The sequence below is a fragment of the Henckelia pumila genome, chromosome 3, assembly GCF_033568475.1.
Source record: "Henckelia pumila isolate YLH828 chromosome 3, ASM3356847v2, whole genome shotgun sequence".
In the NCBI taxonomy this organism is placed as follows: domain Eukaryota; kingdom Viridiplantae; phylum Streptophyta; class Magnoliopsida; order Lamiales; family Gesneriaceae; genus Henckelia; species Henckelia pumila.
Genome location: NC_133122.1, coordinates 32,175,601 through 32,192,848, shown reverse-complemented (window position 1 = coordinate 32,192,848; position 17,248 = coordinate 32,175,601). Strand labels below are relative to the sequence as shown.

The following is a 17,248-nucleotide window of genomic DNA, read 5'->3' as shown; positions in this document are numbered from 1 at the left end:
TGTTTTCTAAAAAGTTTTTCAAACAAATTTACAAAACTTTTAAATTCTCTCCAATACCTCCAACCACAATGAATTTAAATTGATTCCAATACTATCTAAAAATTTGAAATCCGTTGTGATGACCTCAATTGTAGTATAATAAATATCAACATAAATTTTTTTAAGTTATCTAAACAATGAAGATACATTATATTCGTAGATTTCAAATCCTTTAATCCAATTCAATCTTAATTTATTTGTATTTTAATTATTTATTCAAACACTCATATTTACTAATTTTGCCAATAATTACATAAAAATAACACTTGTGCATCGCATAGATGAAATACTAGTTAAAACTAAAACTAAATAAGCCAATATATAGAACATGACATAATAATAGCACGCATAATTGCGAAATGCGAAACGGTAAATGAAAATACTACAAAATCAATGATAATAGTGCCAAAGAAAAATAAACATTATATCACACGAGAATTTGGGTTTATGAAGATAACAAATAAAATAAAATAAAATAAAATAAAATAAATCAAAGAAATTAAAGCCATAAACAAAATGGCTCACACTTCCTAACCAACCCACCCCATCAGTGCTGTACCTTTCCGTTCATTGAACATGACCAAAATATTAACAACTCCTGTTTCAAGACTTTATTCAGATGTATCTAAATTATCAACCCTAGATTGTTAGATTTCTAAATTGTGTCTATGTTTCTTTCGAGCGCAAGAACGATAGAACAAAGTCCGAAAGACGCCCACAAGTAGATTTCCTTGTTTGGTTTCGGAAGAGCCTACTATTTGCATCATCAAGTTTTACCTTTGAGGCTGATCAGAACTGGCTGCACCAGAAGTACTTGGACCAGCACCGTTTTCTTGTGGAGGTGCTGTTCCCCATCTACCTTCGGACTCGATTGGCTCTAGCACACAGACTCCACCATCACTAAGCCCCAAAGCAAATTGATTGGCTTCCGAAGGGTGTGCTGCAATGACCAGCGGATATACCCTTAAACAGCAAAAGCATGGAATTGACAATTAGGATAAAAGTATATAATTCAAAGGTAAAAAAATTAAAACATAAAAAAAAATATTGAAAAAATTTCACAATATGCACCTGGGGCTGGTGGGAATATATGAAGAGGGATTGATACGACATCGCAACCTCAGGGAAGCAGCGGTGAGAACACCCACACTTCCATCTTCAAAGCTCACGTATATCGATTGGCTATCACAAGAATACGTAGCATATGTGATTGGACCGCTTGCTTCAAGAGGTAACCACTATTAAAGAAAAAATTAGAAATAGTTGATATGTTATCCAAAGAGTACAACGAAGATGAACAGAAGTAATGATTCTCAACAATAATCAACTGCATTTGCCATCAAAAGGGGAAGGGCAAGAGCAGTAGCATGATGAAGTTTAGAACAAAAAGACTTTATAAGGGTAAAGAATGTTATTTAAAAGATAAAATGTACAGCGAGTCGCACCTGCTTACGGCATGCCAATTGCGGAGCCTCATAAATTGCGATTTGTGTCTCATGAACTACTAGTAAATGTGTTTGATCTTGGTGGAAGAGTACACGAGTGTCAGCAAGGGGAGCGGTTGTCCGACCAGGTGGGGTTTGCAAGAATTTACTTGTCTTCTTCTCCCAGGCATCTGAACTCCAAACACAAAGCTGTAAAAGTGCAAAGTTGTCAGCGTCTGAAGATGAATAAACAGAAAACCAAATTAGAACAGCTATAGAAACACAAACGAGAGAATATTAGCCAGCACGAATGCTTCTGTTTTAGTTATATTATATATTTTAAAAAGACATGGTCATCATGTCAGGCTCAGAAATGGCCCCTTGTAAGGTGACTACTGATCCGGATTGGAGCAATTATTTTTTAACCGTCTCAAATATTTAAATTGTAGGCATCTATGACAAATATATTGACCTGAGAATCAGCCCCTGAAGATACAAGCACGTTAAGAGAGGCAGAGAAGGCAAGACCAGTAATCCTTTTCTGGTGTCCTTTGAGCTTTATTTTAACCTGTGAAAAGAAAGTACGTGACAATTGTACACCGAAACAACTTAGTTAATTGTGTTGAAAAAATAAAAGCGGAAATTCATGCACTAGGTAATACCTCATCAACCCGCACATTGTATATTTGGATAGAGGAGTCATCCATGCCTATGGCAATGATGTTATTATCTTGAGGATGAAATGCAAGAAATGTTGCTGCAGGCGGCGGGGGCATAAACGTCGTCATTGTCTGTGAACAACGAGAGAACACGTTACTAATAAGCCACATCAAATAGTAAATTATAAGGGAAAACTTAAAAAACTGATGTTCACACACTAAACTTTTTAGTTCAAGCAAATGACCACAGACCACAGGTTTCAGCTATGCAAATGAACAAAGATATGTATTAGGCATTCAATTTCAAAGTAGAAAATTGATGAATAAAGCTCCAATGGCCTAATGTGAATCAAATTTCTGATGAACACTTCAGATATCAAGCTTCTGCAGGAACAAAACTGCAACTAGTAAAAACATACTTCCAGACCAGAATAAATTTTGCATTACAGAACCCAGGACCCTACAGTACCGTCAGCAATTCCCAATGCAGACCAACTCAGGCTGGATGGTGGTTTGAGTTTCTTACCATCAACTTCCGTATAAGCTAGCTAGAAAAAGCTATGTAAGACCTCTTACCTTAAATGTCATCATGTTAAATAGAGAAATTTTGCCTCCAGAAGCAGACATGACATAAGAGTCATTCTTTGACAGCGCAAAGCATGAAACCCCATCATCAGGATTTGCATCACTGATATCATTTGTCATCAGTATCCCACTAGCAGGTTGCCATAGTTGCGGAACAGTATTAGCACTAGCCTACAAAAAGTTCAATATTCATCAAAATATTGGCAGAAAAAGATAAACTGAATTTTTTTTGTGAAGCAAAGGAACACCTTTCCTGTTGGATTACGATCGTTCTTTGGCCATTTCCAGAGTTTGTGCACCGCATTAGCAGCTAGAGCCAATATAGCAAATCCCGAATTCGTATACATCAACTTTGAAACCTGATAAAGTTAACATCATACTAGAGAGGTTTCACTGATTCAATTAACTAAATATGGAGCGAATTCCAAACTCAGGCCAAATTTCAAAATGGATGAAACTGAGGTGATATAACAACTTTAAAGAGAAAATTAAGCTTCAAAATATCATAAACTGCCTTTTGACTGCATCTAAAGCAACATTGCACAGTTGAACAGATTCAGACTCAAAAGGGCAGGATAAATTATCAGCAATTCAGATAAAACTTACTACAAACCTATGGATGCGATCAAAAGCAGGGGCTCCAACTCATACCTTTGCAGATGCTAAATTATCTGGGAGTCTCAAGGAACGGCACTGTGATGACTCATTGACTTCTGTCATTTTCCAGATTCTGGATTTTTCAACAGACTCGTCTGCAATTCTGGGTTTTTCTGCCAAATTCCGACTTTCTCCAGCCTACAAACATCAAATAATGGGATCGCATAGTGAATGCCCAGGGTAAATTGTGAATCTTAGTAATTTGGATCAACAAATCATTCAGAGAAGAATAAAATTATTGCATATAGTCAAATATTTTATCAACTTGATAACGTAGGGTTAGAAAATATTCCTGTTTTCAAACTGAAAGAGAAGTATACCATTGCAACCAATGATGTTAGAGGAACAACTCGATCAACAATGTTTGATCCAGTAGTAGCATTAACAGCAGCAAATGAGGGAGACTGAAGACACAAGGTGGATTTCATTAAAAAGAGCAAATCAAATTAATAGAATCAAAATAAAATGGTAAACACGTATTCACCTTTACAACTGTTGAGGAGGCAACCCTAGAAGATGCGTCAAAAGGACTACTTTCAATTGTTCGTAGAAGACGAACACCATCTGCATTGGCCAAAATCTTTACAGAGTTCTCATTTGTTGAAATAGCTAACAATATTCCTTCCTTGTTGAAACGGATACATGGAGATGGCTATGAAAAATAAATAAATACATGTTAGTACCAACAAATATTTCAGTAAATTTGACTCTGTTTAAATAACAATTACTGGTAATCCGCCCTCGGCATCAGCAGTTGTCAATAAGTTGACATTGTCCATGTCCCAGAACTTGATCGTGAAGTCATCTCCAGCAGCCAGAATTCGATTTTTTAGAGTATCGAACTGCACTATTCCTCCTGTAGCTCGCTTGCTAAGACCAACATAAGTACGTTTTACAGCTCCCTCACTTTCATTCCACTCGACAAGATATGAATCTCCTTCTTTGTTTGTACCGCAAGAAAATAACCTGGATGTCAATACACGAAGTAAAGCGGAATTCTAGATCTTTAAACTATATTTTAATAATGGACAAAAAAAATGTATGGCTACAGACCTTGTTCCATCAGCACTATATGCCATAGTGGTGGATGAATGACCTGGTGCATCGTAGTCAACCCTAGAACCAAGGTTATCATACAACCATGCCTTTATCTTCCCATCAGCCGCTGTAGAGAAGATGAACTGCAGGGGCATGTAAAGCAGTTAGCTACAACATCAATAATGTGATAGCACATCTCATGCCTGAATTGGTTAACTAAATGCCGACAATATTCCTTCATTGCATTTGTTCTTTAGCGGGAAAAAACCTTTTTCTCTTCATAGGGTGGTTTCATATGGATCAGTCATTAGTTGTTCATATCTAAAATGGTGTACCTGAATATTTTCTTTATGATGTGGACAAACAGAATGTACAGCCGCTTCATGGCCTGCAAATGTAAACTGTTTTTCACCTGAAGCCGCATCCCATACCTGTAAATGATGAAATTTCAGGCTGTCTTTTTCCATTATGTGAAAACATGCCCATGAAAAACCAACATTCTTATATTTTCGCATTTTTTTCCGAGAGACTCTTTCTAAGGTTTTCCCAACATGATCATCATTTTCAATCTGATGTTTCACGTCAATTCTAATACAATATGATATATTTCAAAATTCTAAAATACCCCCCACATTATTAAAAGTAAATCACCATATGAAAACTTAAATGATTTGATAGCTACACTAAATTATGTTGTCTTCTAAAAACAAGACCCAACATGCACTTCATTTCCAATTCATCTTCCAAAACAAATATCTAGAAACTTAGAAATCAATATCTAAACATACCCCCAATGTCTGACACGAGTTTGACTGCACTGCAACTTACCAAAATATCCCATAAATCCCTTCACATACCCAAAAATTTACCAAGAGCAAAGCAGACCCAAGAAGGAAAGGTAAAGAAAATTCACACACACTCCACCCTCATTGTGCCACACAAACAAACTGATCAAAGACTCGGACCTTAATAAGCCTGTCCTCTCCACAAGTAACTACACAGAGCTGCTTGTTTGGGAAGGAGAAAGCAAGATCATTTACACTCCCAACATGTGCTTCAATCTGAAAATATATTTAAAATAGATGTAAGAATCAGCTTGTTGATTGATAGTAGCCAAATCAGAGGAGATTAATATTACAAATTATCTAGGATAATAGATCAGTTATTGATGCACAAACCTCAAGGTGGTTTCTTAGGTCGTCACCACCATGGTAGGAATATAGGTGCACAATGTGCTTGGAGTATGCAACACCTGTAGATATCAATTGACACACACCAACATTCATGAGTTCTTTTCCTAAATTCGAATGTTAAACTATTTAAAACAATGTAATATATTTATGGCACGCAAAATAAACTAAGATTTCCAAACAACCTACCAAATAAAGAACCTTCAGGACTCCACATCACACGGTTTATCGATGCAGAATAATCATTGCCCAAAGATGTCTAGCAAGGTATCAGAAAAAATCAAGTCAGTTGGACAACAAAATTCAATTCTGAGCTGGATGCAAAGGAATCCTCCCATGCTTAAAAGATCCAGAATCCTACCTGCAGTGCCACAGAACAAGCCCCTAGATCCCATACTTTGAAACTTCTGTGGCAAATTCTATTTCTGCTACCCAGTTCCCAAACCGTTACATCTCCCAAATTTGTTCCAACTGAGAGAGAAAATCAAATAAAGATGATCAGACTTAATATATTATCCCATAACAAAATTAACTAAGAAAATAATTTGTATTAAGTGTGTAAGCACCAACCAAGAAGTAAAACTTGTTGTACTGGATGAAAATCCATACTCTTGACGGCAGAGCCCTGACTGAGATTCATCACCATGGTCTTTGGCAACTCCTCAGATGAGGGCGAGCTATGCCCATGAGTTTGACTGGAAAATCCAACAGGCAAAACATTGACAGGTACATTATTTACCTGTAAAAAAATTTCTCAGAATGATCTTGAACTTCATGTAGAAGCTTTACTTATGCCACAACTTTCCATTTTATTTTTAGGGTTTGTAAACAATTCGATTTAATAACAGTGCTGGAAAAAACCATACCAGAAACACATGACTTGGGCCCTACTTGTTTGGACTACTCAACTCTACTCAGCTCACCTCAAAAATACATTATTTGATTGATACACTAAAAATCTTCTGACAGGAGTATTCTTTTCAAAGTGTTTAATCAAATCTTTCAAACACTTCAAAACAACTATTCAGAACACAATTTATTACACAATTACACATTCTTTACACTTTCCTGAACAGGCAAACTTTTGTTCCATCATTTCACTCAATCAATTTATAATACCACTTCATTAATTGCATCAACTTTCAATTCAAAATACCAAAAAACATTTTTCTCGAAGCTTTAGAGTTTAACAAACTGAGTTGAATTGAAAACCCAATCAAGTGACATAACTAAAATCCAATTTCCAAGAGTCTAGACATTTAAATTCAAGTCTCAAATGAGAGTGCTTGATTGTTAATTCTTGCAAGGATGAGAAGAGAAACTTGAGATTCTAACACCATACTTCATCTGGAAATCCAAAAGGTCTTGTTCGTTTCATAACATGTTCTGAATCCGCAGTCTGGTAATCCATTGCCAGGTTAATCATTGGAGGAGTTCTAGGGCGCTTTAGTAGACCTATATCAATTAAGCACTAAGATATAACATGGGACGTAGTGCTAAAAAAACAGGTGACAAAGGAAAGGGTTCAAGTTCACAATTAGTAAGTTGAAACATAATATACCAGTATTATTTTGAGGGTTGAAACCAATGGGACCAGTAGAGGAGGACGGATGAGGAACTTGAGAGGGACTAGCCATCCATCCAGCAAGAGGAGTTGGCATAGGACCTGGAGTTGGCTGAAATGACTAGACAAACAGAGCAATATTTAATCTTTCATATCTCAAGACTCAAGAGCTGTAGCAAGTAGAGCTGCTGACATTTTATCTACTTACGCCATGCGTGGCCAGAGGTGGAAATGGCCCTGGTTTGGGAACAGCTCCCATTAGATGGTTAGTGACGGGGGATGGTGCCCTTGCACCATTTGGCTGTGATGGCCCACATGAATGGTCCACAAACAATGTTTTAATGTCAGGATTGGGCTTCGGATTCTTGCAAAGCTGATGCTGCCAGTTCAAACTACAAGCAAATACTGATTAGCGTAACCGTATGATGATTAATTACCTCAACCAGACATTATCACAACCCAGGAAACAGACCTCTGATTGATTAGTGTCCTTAATCTTGAATTCTTCAAGGTGGGAAAGTTCAGCTTCTCACGAAACAGAGGGTTTGCCTCTATCAACTTTTTAAGTTCAACGAGCATTATACCCCTAGCAGTCTTGGTGTCCCCATACTTGGACAATTGTTCATTCTCTCTACATGTTATCAATCACATTCAGATCAATATCTTCGGAACAAAGGAGGATGATTCCCATAATTGAACAAGAAAACCACAAGGGCATCTACACATTCTTTCATTACCTAAAGTTCTCAAAGGTCAACAGCTGTGTTATTTCTTTAAAAAGATCTTCATTAAATGATGAGAAAACTTTCAAGTCCTTCACCAGAATGTCAACAGCTTTTGCACGATCTTTCCTGTACTTAATAAACATAATCTTAAATCCAATATGTATGAATCAACAAAAATACAAAAGCTCTGACACAGATAATAAATGGTGTTGCACAAAATGAATCATCCAAGGCTCCAATATATAAATCCACAAAAGCGCAAAACTTAACACAAAAGCTGACTTAGACGATAAATGGTGTTCGTTAAAATGAATAAAAATGAACACACTCACTTGTCCAAAGCTTCAAGGTACTTCTGCTTTCGTATCTCAAAGAAGATTTTCATAGAATATCTGTTATCATCGACTTTTGTGAAGCCAAACAAATACTTCTCCACGTTTTCCCATTCTCCATTTGTTACCATTTCTTCAAAATATCGCATATTGAAAAAAAAGCCAGATTCTTGCTCCAATCTGAAATCATTAAAAAAAAAAAGTTGATCAATTCCCAGTAAACAGTTTAATGCATAAAAACACCCTAAGATTTCCCACTCAAAGCATTCAGCACCTTACAAAAGTAAAACAGAAAGTAACGACCGAACATCCACAAAACACTTCCTAAAACGACTTTCCCAAGTCAATTAAAATTTCCAAATTAGACCATGAGATTCAGCCAACATACAATTGACTCAAAGTCGCCAAGTGTCCAAAATAACGGCCCCATTTTCCATCAAGTAACAATCCCCATTTCCCCAAACAACCAATAAACCGGAAAAAAAAAAATCAAAATTCAGAACAGTAAATCCCTACCTGTGAACAGTCTCCTTAAACTTCTCCTCATCAAGAAACTGGAGTATCAAAAACACCAGCTCTCTGCTCAACGACGACATGTCCTGCTTCCCTCACTCCACACACCTGCTCCGAAAACCAAAATCAGACAAATTAATCAGAACCCAAATTCCAACAAAATCCAAAATTTCCAAATCAATTGCCAAAAAATTAATTCAAAAAACACACCACCACCACCACCCAAAAATCAAAGGAAAAAACCCCCCAAAACCTCAAAATATACACATGTAAGCATAAAACCTTATGCATGCACTAATATAAGCTCCACATTCAAGCGTGCATATGCGCGTGTGTGCGCGCAAACCTATACGTGTAAGCCTCTGTATATATATATGGAGAGAGAAAAAGCGGGGATTGTTAGAGAGAGAGAGGAACAGATCTTACAAGAATTGTTTCGCACACTTTCTCTCTCTAGGGCTTTTGGGGGAGAGATTTGATGTGTGAAGCGCAGACCCAAATGTAACCATTAAATAGACAGAACTGATAAGCAATCGTTCTTATGATACGCATGATTACTTATCTGGAATTTATATTTATTTTTAGAAGTTATACTGATTAACTCCTCCGACAACCAATTATACATATATAATTCCATTCAATTTCGGAGATTTCGAGGAAAGTTTTCTTATTGGAGTTTTCATGTGTGCACATCCTCACCATACCAAAGGTGCGCCCTCATTTTTGCACATTATATATATATATATATATATATGTATATATATATATATATATATATATGTTATAAATAATGTTTTTTTAGAGTATAAGTACAATCTTGAATGTATCGATTAAAGACGCTGATTTTTTTGAATATTTTACAGTTCGGTCTGACCTGGATTCAGTTGGGTTCTGTTGAAGCTGTGCAATAAATAAAGATTGGACGTAATATGCGGAATATTTACAAATAAGATTATGGTCATAATCAATAATCTAGTAAAAAAGATCAAGTGCTCCTTGTTTTAGTAAAATATATGTGTAGGTAGCTGGTTGTGACTGTATAACTCAATTTTTTTTTGCACATTCTACGTATGATATCGCCGGCTCTTCTAAAAGTGGTAAATAATTGGTTTTAAACAATCTTATTCCTAATAATTGGACAAATAACACATAACTTATGGGAGTTAAATATATGATGATGCTTTAATTTTTTTTCTTTTTTTTTTTGCTTTAATTGTAGGATAAATATTTGTTTCTTTATCAAAACTATTAGAAGAAAACCTAAAATTTACATGACAAAAATAATAGACCGATCATCAGAAACCTAAAAGAAAAAGAAAACTATTTTCTATCTATTATTTACAAAAATAGATATTATCTCTGCGATTACTTCAGCTTACAAAAAAATAAATAATATAAATAGCTTGGACTGTATTTTTTACGATTTCCCAAGTCAATTTAACTCAAAATGCCAAATTAGATCATGTTATATATGTTAAATAATTAATTGAGTGTAAATTGTCGTACCAAAGGTGCACCCTCGTTTTTATAGCTAGTATGATATTTTGTGTATACATTATGGATTTGGGTTCTGTGGAAGTGTATTAGATTTTGTTTTTGTGTAAGAAGGGAAATTTATGCCGCATTAAAAGATAATATCGACACAATTATTTGGTTGATATTAATTATTAATGGTATTAAATATGACAGATATGACACCATAAATATATAAATGTTGAACGTAATATGCGTATAAATAATATCTATAAATGAGATTACGAACATAAAGCAAGAATGTAAAAGTAAATACCGAAAATATTCTTTGATCACCAAATAAAAAAAGGTTATTGTTGTTTCATCGAAATTTACAAGTAAATCATATAACGATGCAATCAGCTATCTTTAGGTCATTGTCTAATCGACACATCTAAAAGTAGATATTTAATAACACATGTGGAGAGCACTGAAAAATTAATATATTATAGATATTATATATATTGATAAATAACCGCTTTTAGATAAATTCTTATGGTGATGTCTGGTAATTAGCATCTCATTTCTCTAAGGTTGCACTTGGATTAAATAATTTCAAATCAATTGATTCGATTATAGTTTTATTGTTATCAATGAAACATTAATAAGTCAAATTTAAATTCATATCTTACATATTTACATATTAATTAATAATTAATTATATATAGTAAATCATGAAGTTCAAATAATTAATATCATTGTTTAAGTGAGCTTAAAATTCATCCTAATTAACATGAAATATTATACAAGCATAAATGATGTAGTTTGAAAGTTTATTTTTTTACTTCTCTAAATAAAAAAAATACATTTTAAATATATTTGAAATATATTGATTTGAATCCTTCAATCCAAATGTAACGTATGTTTTGAACTGCACTAAGCGCGATATCAATTGTTCTTCTAAAAGTGCATGACAAATAATCTGTCGCAAGCAATCTCACTCCTAATAGTTACACCAAGGTGTAAGTAATTGGAGTTAGATATATGTAATATACCAATTAATTTCGTAAATTATATACGTATAGTACAGATTCTACAGAATATATGATATAATGCTTTTATTTCATTTTTTGAATCGACGTTGATAATTGTTAAGTAGATGTGAAATCATGAATGTATAGATTGATGATGGTAAAATTGTAATTATCATTTAGACTTCATCGATATTCAATAGTTGTAATTTAATTCACATATAGATAATAAATATCACACATATGGCACACCGAAAACGAAATCACTTTTATAAGATATGAAGTTCAGTCCAACGTACCTAGATCGATCATTTGCGTAATATATCTACAAATGAGATACGACCATAGAGCAAGAATCTAAAAATAAAATGTAAAAATATTAATATAATTCATGAATAAATATCATTTAAAATATGTACTTAAAAATCAAGTGCTTATTGTGTTATCAAAGTTATAGCCGATTATAACACTACAATTCAAATATTTTTTAATCGTGTCATGATCCAAGCACTATATATATTTGAACCACCTTTCTAAAACTATAGGTTTCAAACAATCTCGCTCCTAATTTACTAATACGAATGTTTGATGCTTTAATTATGAAAACTAGCAGTCCAGACACGATAATTCTTGGCATCGTTTGGTTTGAGTGATGATATAAGTAATACATAGATAAGTAATATAATGTAATAAAAAATAAATAGAAATGATAGTTAAAATGGTATTGGATTTGATTGATAGATTATAGTTTATTTGATTTGATTGATTAAATTTTATATAAAAATGTTAAATGACTATTTTGTTCTTTTAAAAATAAATAAAATATAAATTATATTATTTATAAGAGGTAATATAGTAATTTAAATTCAATGATTTGATTGATGTAAGATAAATAATTAATGATTTGATTGATGTAAAATAAATAATTAATATATGGATAAATAATATGATGAGAAGAGCGTGAGATGAGATGTGATGAGTTATACATATATTAGTAATACGATTAACAGAACGGTAACTGTGTAACGATTTCAACCTAGTTAGTTAGCTTTTATTATTTTCAAGTTCTTCATAATGATTAAAATAATAAATTATTTAACCGTGAGATGAGTTAGTCATATCCATATTTATAATAAAAATAATATATTTTGCATAAAAATTAATAACATTGTTTCACGACAAGGTTTTTTTTACAACCATAAATCTCATGTCGTTCTGTCGCTAACTTGATTTAGCGACGGATATTTCCATTGTTAATTGCGATTTTTTGCAGTAAAATAGGATATTCATGTTATAAAATTGAACCGTGAGAGCATATTATAAGGTTTAATTTATTAGAATTATGAGACTTATGATAGTTGTATTCATTAGTAAAAGAAAGGGTATATTTTTCAGTTTATCTAAATTATCAAGGAAGTTACTTCAAAGAATTAAAACTTAATTAAATACTAGAGGATCATGACACACGCGTTACCTATGTTTCATATAAAAATTATATAGATAATGAAGTAGTTTTTCTAATTTTAAATGAATAAAAATATAGTATATATAATTAGATGTTAGAGTGTATTTTGGAAATTAAAAAAAAAGTTTCACTACCATACCAAAACTAGCTACTTAGTAAAAAGATTTTAAATTTAATGAATAGTATATATATATATATATATATATATATGTGTGTGTGTGTGTGTAGCATGGACATGAGAAGGAAAAATACTTTTTAAATGACAAATATAATAAACCAAAACTGAAAAACAAACATAATATATTTTATGTGTTTATTTTTTGCATAAAAATATCATATTATAAATATAAATAGCTTGAAGCCTTGAAATGTATTTTGTACGAAATTTCCAATTAATTTTACACTAATTACGTGCTTATCATGTTATATTCATAATTAGTTATAGAAATACCTAAGTACATTATTAATTGTTAGTTAGATGTGATGTGATGTGACGTGATGTGATGTGAATTGTGAGGTCATGTAATTAAAGAATGCGCTTCATTATCCATTCTTTAAAAAAAAAAAAATTAATTTGAATATTATCTTAGGATATTAAAAGAGTGAATTGTGAATAAATCCCTAAATCCAAACTTAACTTTTTTTATAAATCTCTACAATAAAATTTATTTCTTATAACTCCCTAGGACCACCAAACTTGGTCAAATCCAATGTTTAATTTTTGTACCCAATTTATGCATTTATGTACTTCATTTATGCAATGTTTGTGCTCAATTATGGTACTTGAACTATCCGCTAAAATGGTATCAAAGTTTTAGGTTAATTATTCAGACTTTATATTATTCGTTAATTCATAATTTTCATTGTTGAGGAGAAGTTTTTTTTTTTACAAAAAATGACTTCAAACGAAGGTTTGAATCAAGATGATTTTTATATGAAATCCTATAAACAAGTTAATCTGTTCACAATAGATTACTTACGACAGGTTGTGATTAATGCTCTCAATTTTGAAGGGATAAAGAAAGATGATTCCTAACTCTCAATTTTTAGAGATTACCCCAGATTCCTCTAAACTCTCCGGAGATCTTAGAGAAATTCAAAAGACGGTACAATATTATAGCAAACAGCTGTATGAAATATCTCGGAAGATTGAAGAAATCCTTAAGAAACAAGAATAAATTCTTGGAATGCTAAAGGATCTTCAAACTAAAATCATAAATCTAGAACACACTTCTGGTTCTAGAAAAGAAAACACGGGAGGAAGGTTACCACTCTCGTTTGGTACCGAACCTTTGTTACATCGAAAGGTAAAACCAAAATGGTTCTAAAACCTTTAACTGATGATGAAATGATGATTAATCTTATAAAAACAGTATCAGAGAAAAACACTATCTGATGACTACTTTAGAAAGATTAAATCTCGAGGATCTACAAGATCTTGCGGATTCTTTTGCGAATCTCAAAGTAGTAGATCTAAAAATGAATTCCCCTGAGGGTGAACAACTCATAGGGAATCCCCCAAGATATGTGGTTAAAACAGAAGAACCACATAGTGAGTTTCATGTTGGAGAAAATTCACATCCAGCAGGAACCAGATCAAGAAAGAGTAAGATACCACTACATCAAACTCCTTATGAAAAGACGATTTTAGACCCGATACATCCTTATGGGGTTATGTTAAACCTTGATGTTTTGGATTTCAAAAACAAAAAAGATCCTATAGATGATTAGAAGTCAGCTATGAGAATAGCAGCAGGGACATTAGATCTCAATAAAGAAAAATTCATTAAACTTCTAGAAATGAGTCTAATGGGATCTGTTAAGATCGCAAGAGAGATGACTATGCCAGAAACTAAGGAATCAATCTTAGCAGGAGAATCCCTCAGCGAGATTGGAGAAAGAATGACCACCCTATTTAAAGCACAATTCATAGGGGTAGACTATTTCGATAATCAAGATACAGAAAAAAAGAGAAGATATACTCAAGCTCTTTATAGTCTCGAGTTACATGATATCTGTTTAGTTGATGAATACATTATGTTATTTACTAAATACAGATGGAATTCGGGAGTCGAAGAAAATGTAGCTATTCAGCTATTTTTCGCAAAAATGCCAAGTCCCTGGAGAGAAATGCTGATTAAAGAATATGTTTCAGGTAATCTTGATATACTGGCAAGACGCGCCTCCTTTTTGAAAGAAAAATTGGCAGAATGGTATCACATGGCAGCATTACAGAAGAACTACAAGAAAATAAGGGGTATAGATAAACGTACACCTTTATGTTGTAGAGGAAATGATCTTCCAACAATAATTGAAAATAGATCACAGGGATTTAAAAGGAAGAAATTCAGAAATGATCCCTATAATAAAAGACGAAGAAGTTCTTGGAAACCAAGAACATTTTGGTCCAAACAAAAGGCTCGATCTTATAGATCGGGAAAAAGAAATGGACCTATAAGAACATCCCCAGCAACAAACGCATCACAAAGCAGGGGAAGAACACCATCTAGAAGAACTTTCAGAAGAACTCATACAAGAGCAAGTGAAAGTTTCAAAGATTGCAACTGCTGGACATGTGGAGCTAGAGGACATATATCTACAAACTGTCCAGAAAACGAGAAAAAAAGAGTTAAACTCTTTGAAGCAACGCCAGATATGGATGATGCGGTCTTCTTTCAAGATCTAGTCCAAGTATATCAATTTGAGGATATCCCCTCAGATGAAAGCATATACGAAGAAGAGATGTTGTTTAGCCAAGAAAAATCTGACGATGAATCAGAATCAGAATCAGAATCAGAATAAAGAAGATGGATAATCTTTTTAAAGATTATTTCAACTTTATGTTTGTTTATATTGATGATATTCTTATTACATCAAAAAATATCGACGAACATGTTAAACACTTAGAGATTTTCTCTAAAATTTGTAAACAAGAAGGACTGGTTTTATCTGAAAAGAAAGCAGTCATAGCAACAAGGAAAATTGAATTCCTTGGTATTGAGATTGATGAAACTGGAATAATTTTACAACCCCATATTGTGGAAAAGGTAAGAAATTTTCCAGATAAACTCAAAGATGTAAAACAACTCCAGAGTTTTCTAGGAGTAGTTAATTTTGCAGGGATGTTCATAAACAACCTAGCAATGTACAGAAAGGTGTTCAGTTCTTTATTAAAAAAAGATGCCAGGTTTATATGGACCGATGACCATACTAAAGGGGTAAACCAATTAAAGGAGATATGTATGAATCTCCAAAAAATGGCTATACCCGTAGATGAAGATGATCTGGTGTTATTTACGGATGCCAGTGACGAATGGTGGGCAGCAGTCCTTACCAAGATCACCCCGGATGGAGAAATACCATGTAGATACTGTAGCGGTCTTTTTTCAGAATCTGAGGCCATCAGATGGCATATCAACGAGAAGGAATTTTATGCAGTTAAAAGGGCTTTCGAAAAATGGCCATTATTTTTACTTGCTAAAAATTTCACGCTGAAGGTTGATAACACCCAGGTAAAAGCTTTCCTAAGAAATAAGATTGAATCTAAACCTGAGAAAGCTAGATTATTAAGATGGCAAGCATTATTTCAAAATTATATTTTTGATGTTGTTATTATTAAATCTCATGAAAATATTCTTGCATATTTCTTAACAAGAGATGGAAGGCAGTGACGTGGATTCCATCATGAAAATGCAGAGGCATCTCAGGGAACACCTTGGGTTACTTCAAAACGAGTTCAACCAGTTAGCCATTAATGGTGAAATGACCAGCAGGTTACAACAAGATGATCGGATCAAAGTATCTAATCGAATTACAGGATGTATGCAAGCTCAAACCCAACTATGAGCTGCTATTCAAGGGCCAATTGTGAATGCTATAGAGAAACCATTGGTTTCTTATAAACAAGATATGCTAAAACAATTGATTTTACAAGAACAAGAAATACAACCACCGGTTGTGAAACAAGATGTTGAGGAATCTAAAACTCAAGAAACAAGTACTAATCTATCATTAGCCTTCGATGATCTGGATGAAGCAACAATTGATGAGGATAACTCATCAAGTCAACCCTCCGCCTCTGGGGTAAAAGAGGAAGAGATCAATCTTAGACCCAACACAGATAAGGGAAAATCTAAGATTGATACTAACCCAGCTATCATTTCTCCATTCCAGGTTTATCAACAGAGGTGGGAAAAATTAAGTACAAGAAGTGAAATTAACCCTAACACTTGCATGGTTGATGTTGCAGGGATATATCCAAGGGTTTGGCTAAAAAATAATGTCAACCCTAAGGATGTAAAACTATGGTATGAATTTGGGGCTTTAGCCTCAGTTTATACAACTTCACCAAGCTTCCAAGAGATATCACAGCTACCAAAATGGATTCAGGAAGCAGTCCAAGAAACATGGGAAAATAACGACCATTTGTCCAGAGGAGATGTGCTCCAATTATACTTCTTTAGTGAAGCTCCAGAACCAACAGGGAAAGGATCACACGAGCCCTTTCATTTCATCAAGCTAAGGAGACCTGACATGAATAATCAAAGATTCATCAAGGATCCTATATCTGAAAA

The 17,248-nt window shown here is 33.6% G+C and overlaps 1 protein-coding gene across 2 annotated transcripts; it reads right to left on the bottom strand.

The window, feature by feature from the left end:
* Positions 1 to 436: 436 nt before the first annotated feature.
* Positions 437 to 9,209, bottom strand: LOC140893429 (topless-related protein 4-like). Of its 2 annotated transcripts, none has more exons than XM_073302497.1 (26): positions 9,153 to 9,209; positions 8,730 to 8,834; positions 8,214 to 8,393; positions 7,894 to 8,007; positions 7,629 to 7,787; positions 7,365 to 7,548; positions 7,154 to 7,277; positions 6,935 to 7,047; positions 6,163 to 6,331; positions 5,954 to 6,063; positions 5,782 to 5,851; positions 5,581 to 5,654; positions 5,368 to 5,463; positions 4,738 to 4,833; positions 4,418 to 4,545; positions 4,093 to 4,330; positions 3,849 to 4,016; positions 3,685 to 3,768; positions 3,359 to 3,502; positions 2,956 to 3,066; positions 2,699 to 2,878; positions 2,126 to 2,254; positions 1,936 to 2,031; positions 1,485 to 1,673; positions 1,111 to 1,277; positions 437 to 1,002 (listed from the first exon to the last, which is right to left on the bottom strand). In XM_073302497.1, the coding sequence occupies exons 2-26, from the start codon at positions 8,807 to 8,809 to the stop codon at positions 813 to 815; spliced, it is 3,393 nt and encodes a 1,130-aa protein (XP_073158598.1). In that variant the 5' UTR covers positions 8,810 to 8,834; positions 9,153 to 9,209; the 3' UTR covers positions 437 to 812. The 2 variants fall into 2 exon arrangements, with proteins under 2 accessions (XP_073158598.1, XP_073158597.1); XM_073302496.1 differs by having other exon boundaries at positions 9,009 to 9,198.
* Between the last annotated feature and the right edge of the window lie 8,039 nt (positions 9,210 to 17,248).

What these genes read in the sequence shown, in the direction of transcription:
- LOC140893429 (XM_073302497.1), bottom strand. Translation starts at nt 8,809, where the DNA reads ATGTCGTCGTTGAGCAGAGAGCTGGTGTTTTTGATACTCCAGTTTCTT. An exon ending in CCTCCTCAACAGTTGTAAAG is followed by an intron (nt 3,769 to 3,848) that starts GTGAATACGTGT and finishes TTGTGTCTTCAG; the next exon opens with TCTCCCTCATTTGCTGCTGT. An exon ending in AATTGGCATGCCGTAAGCAG is followed by an intron (nt 1,278 to 1,484) that starts GTGCGACTCGCT and finishes TTTCTTTAATAG; the next exon opens with TGGTTACCTCTTGAAGCAAG.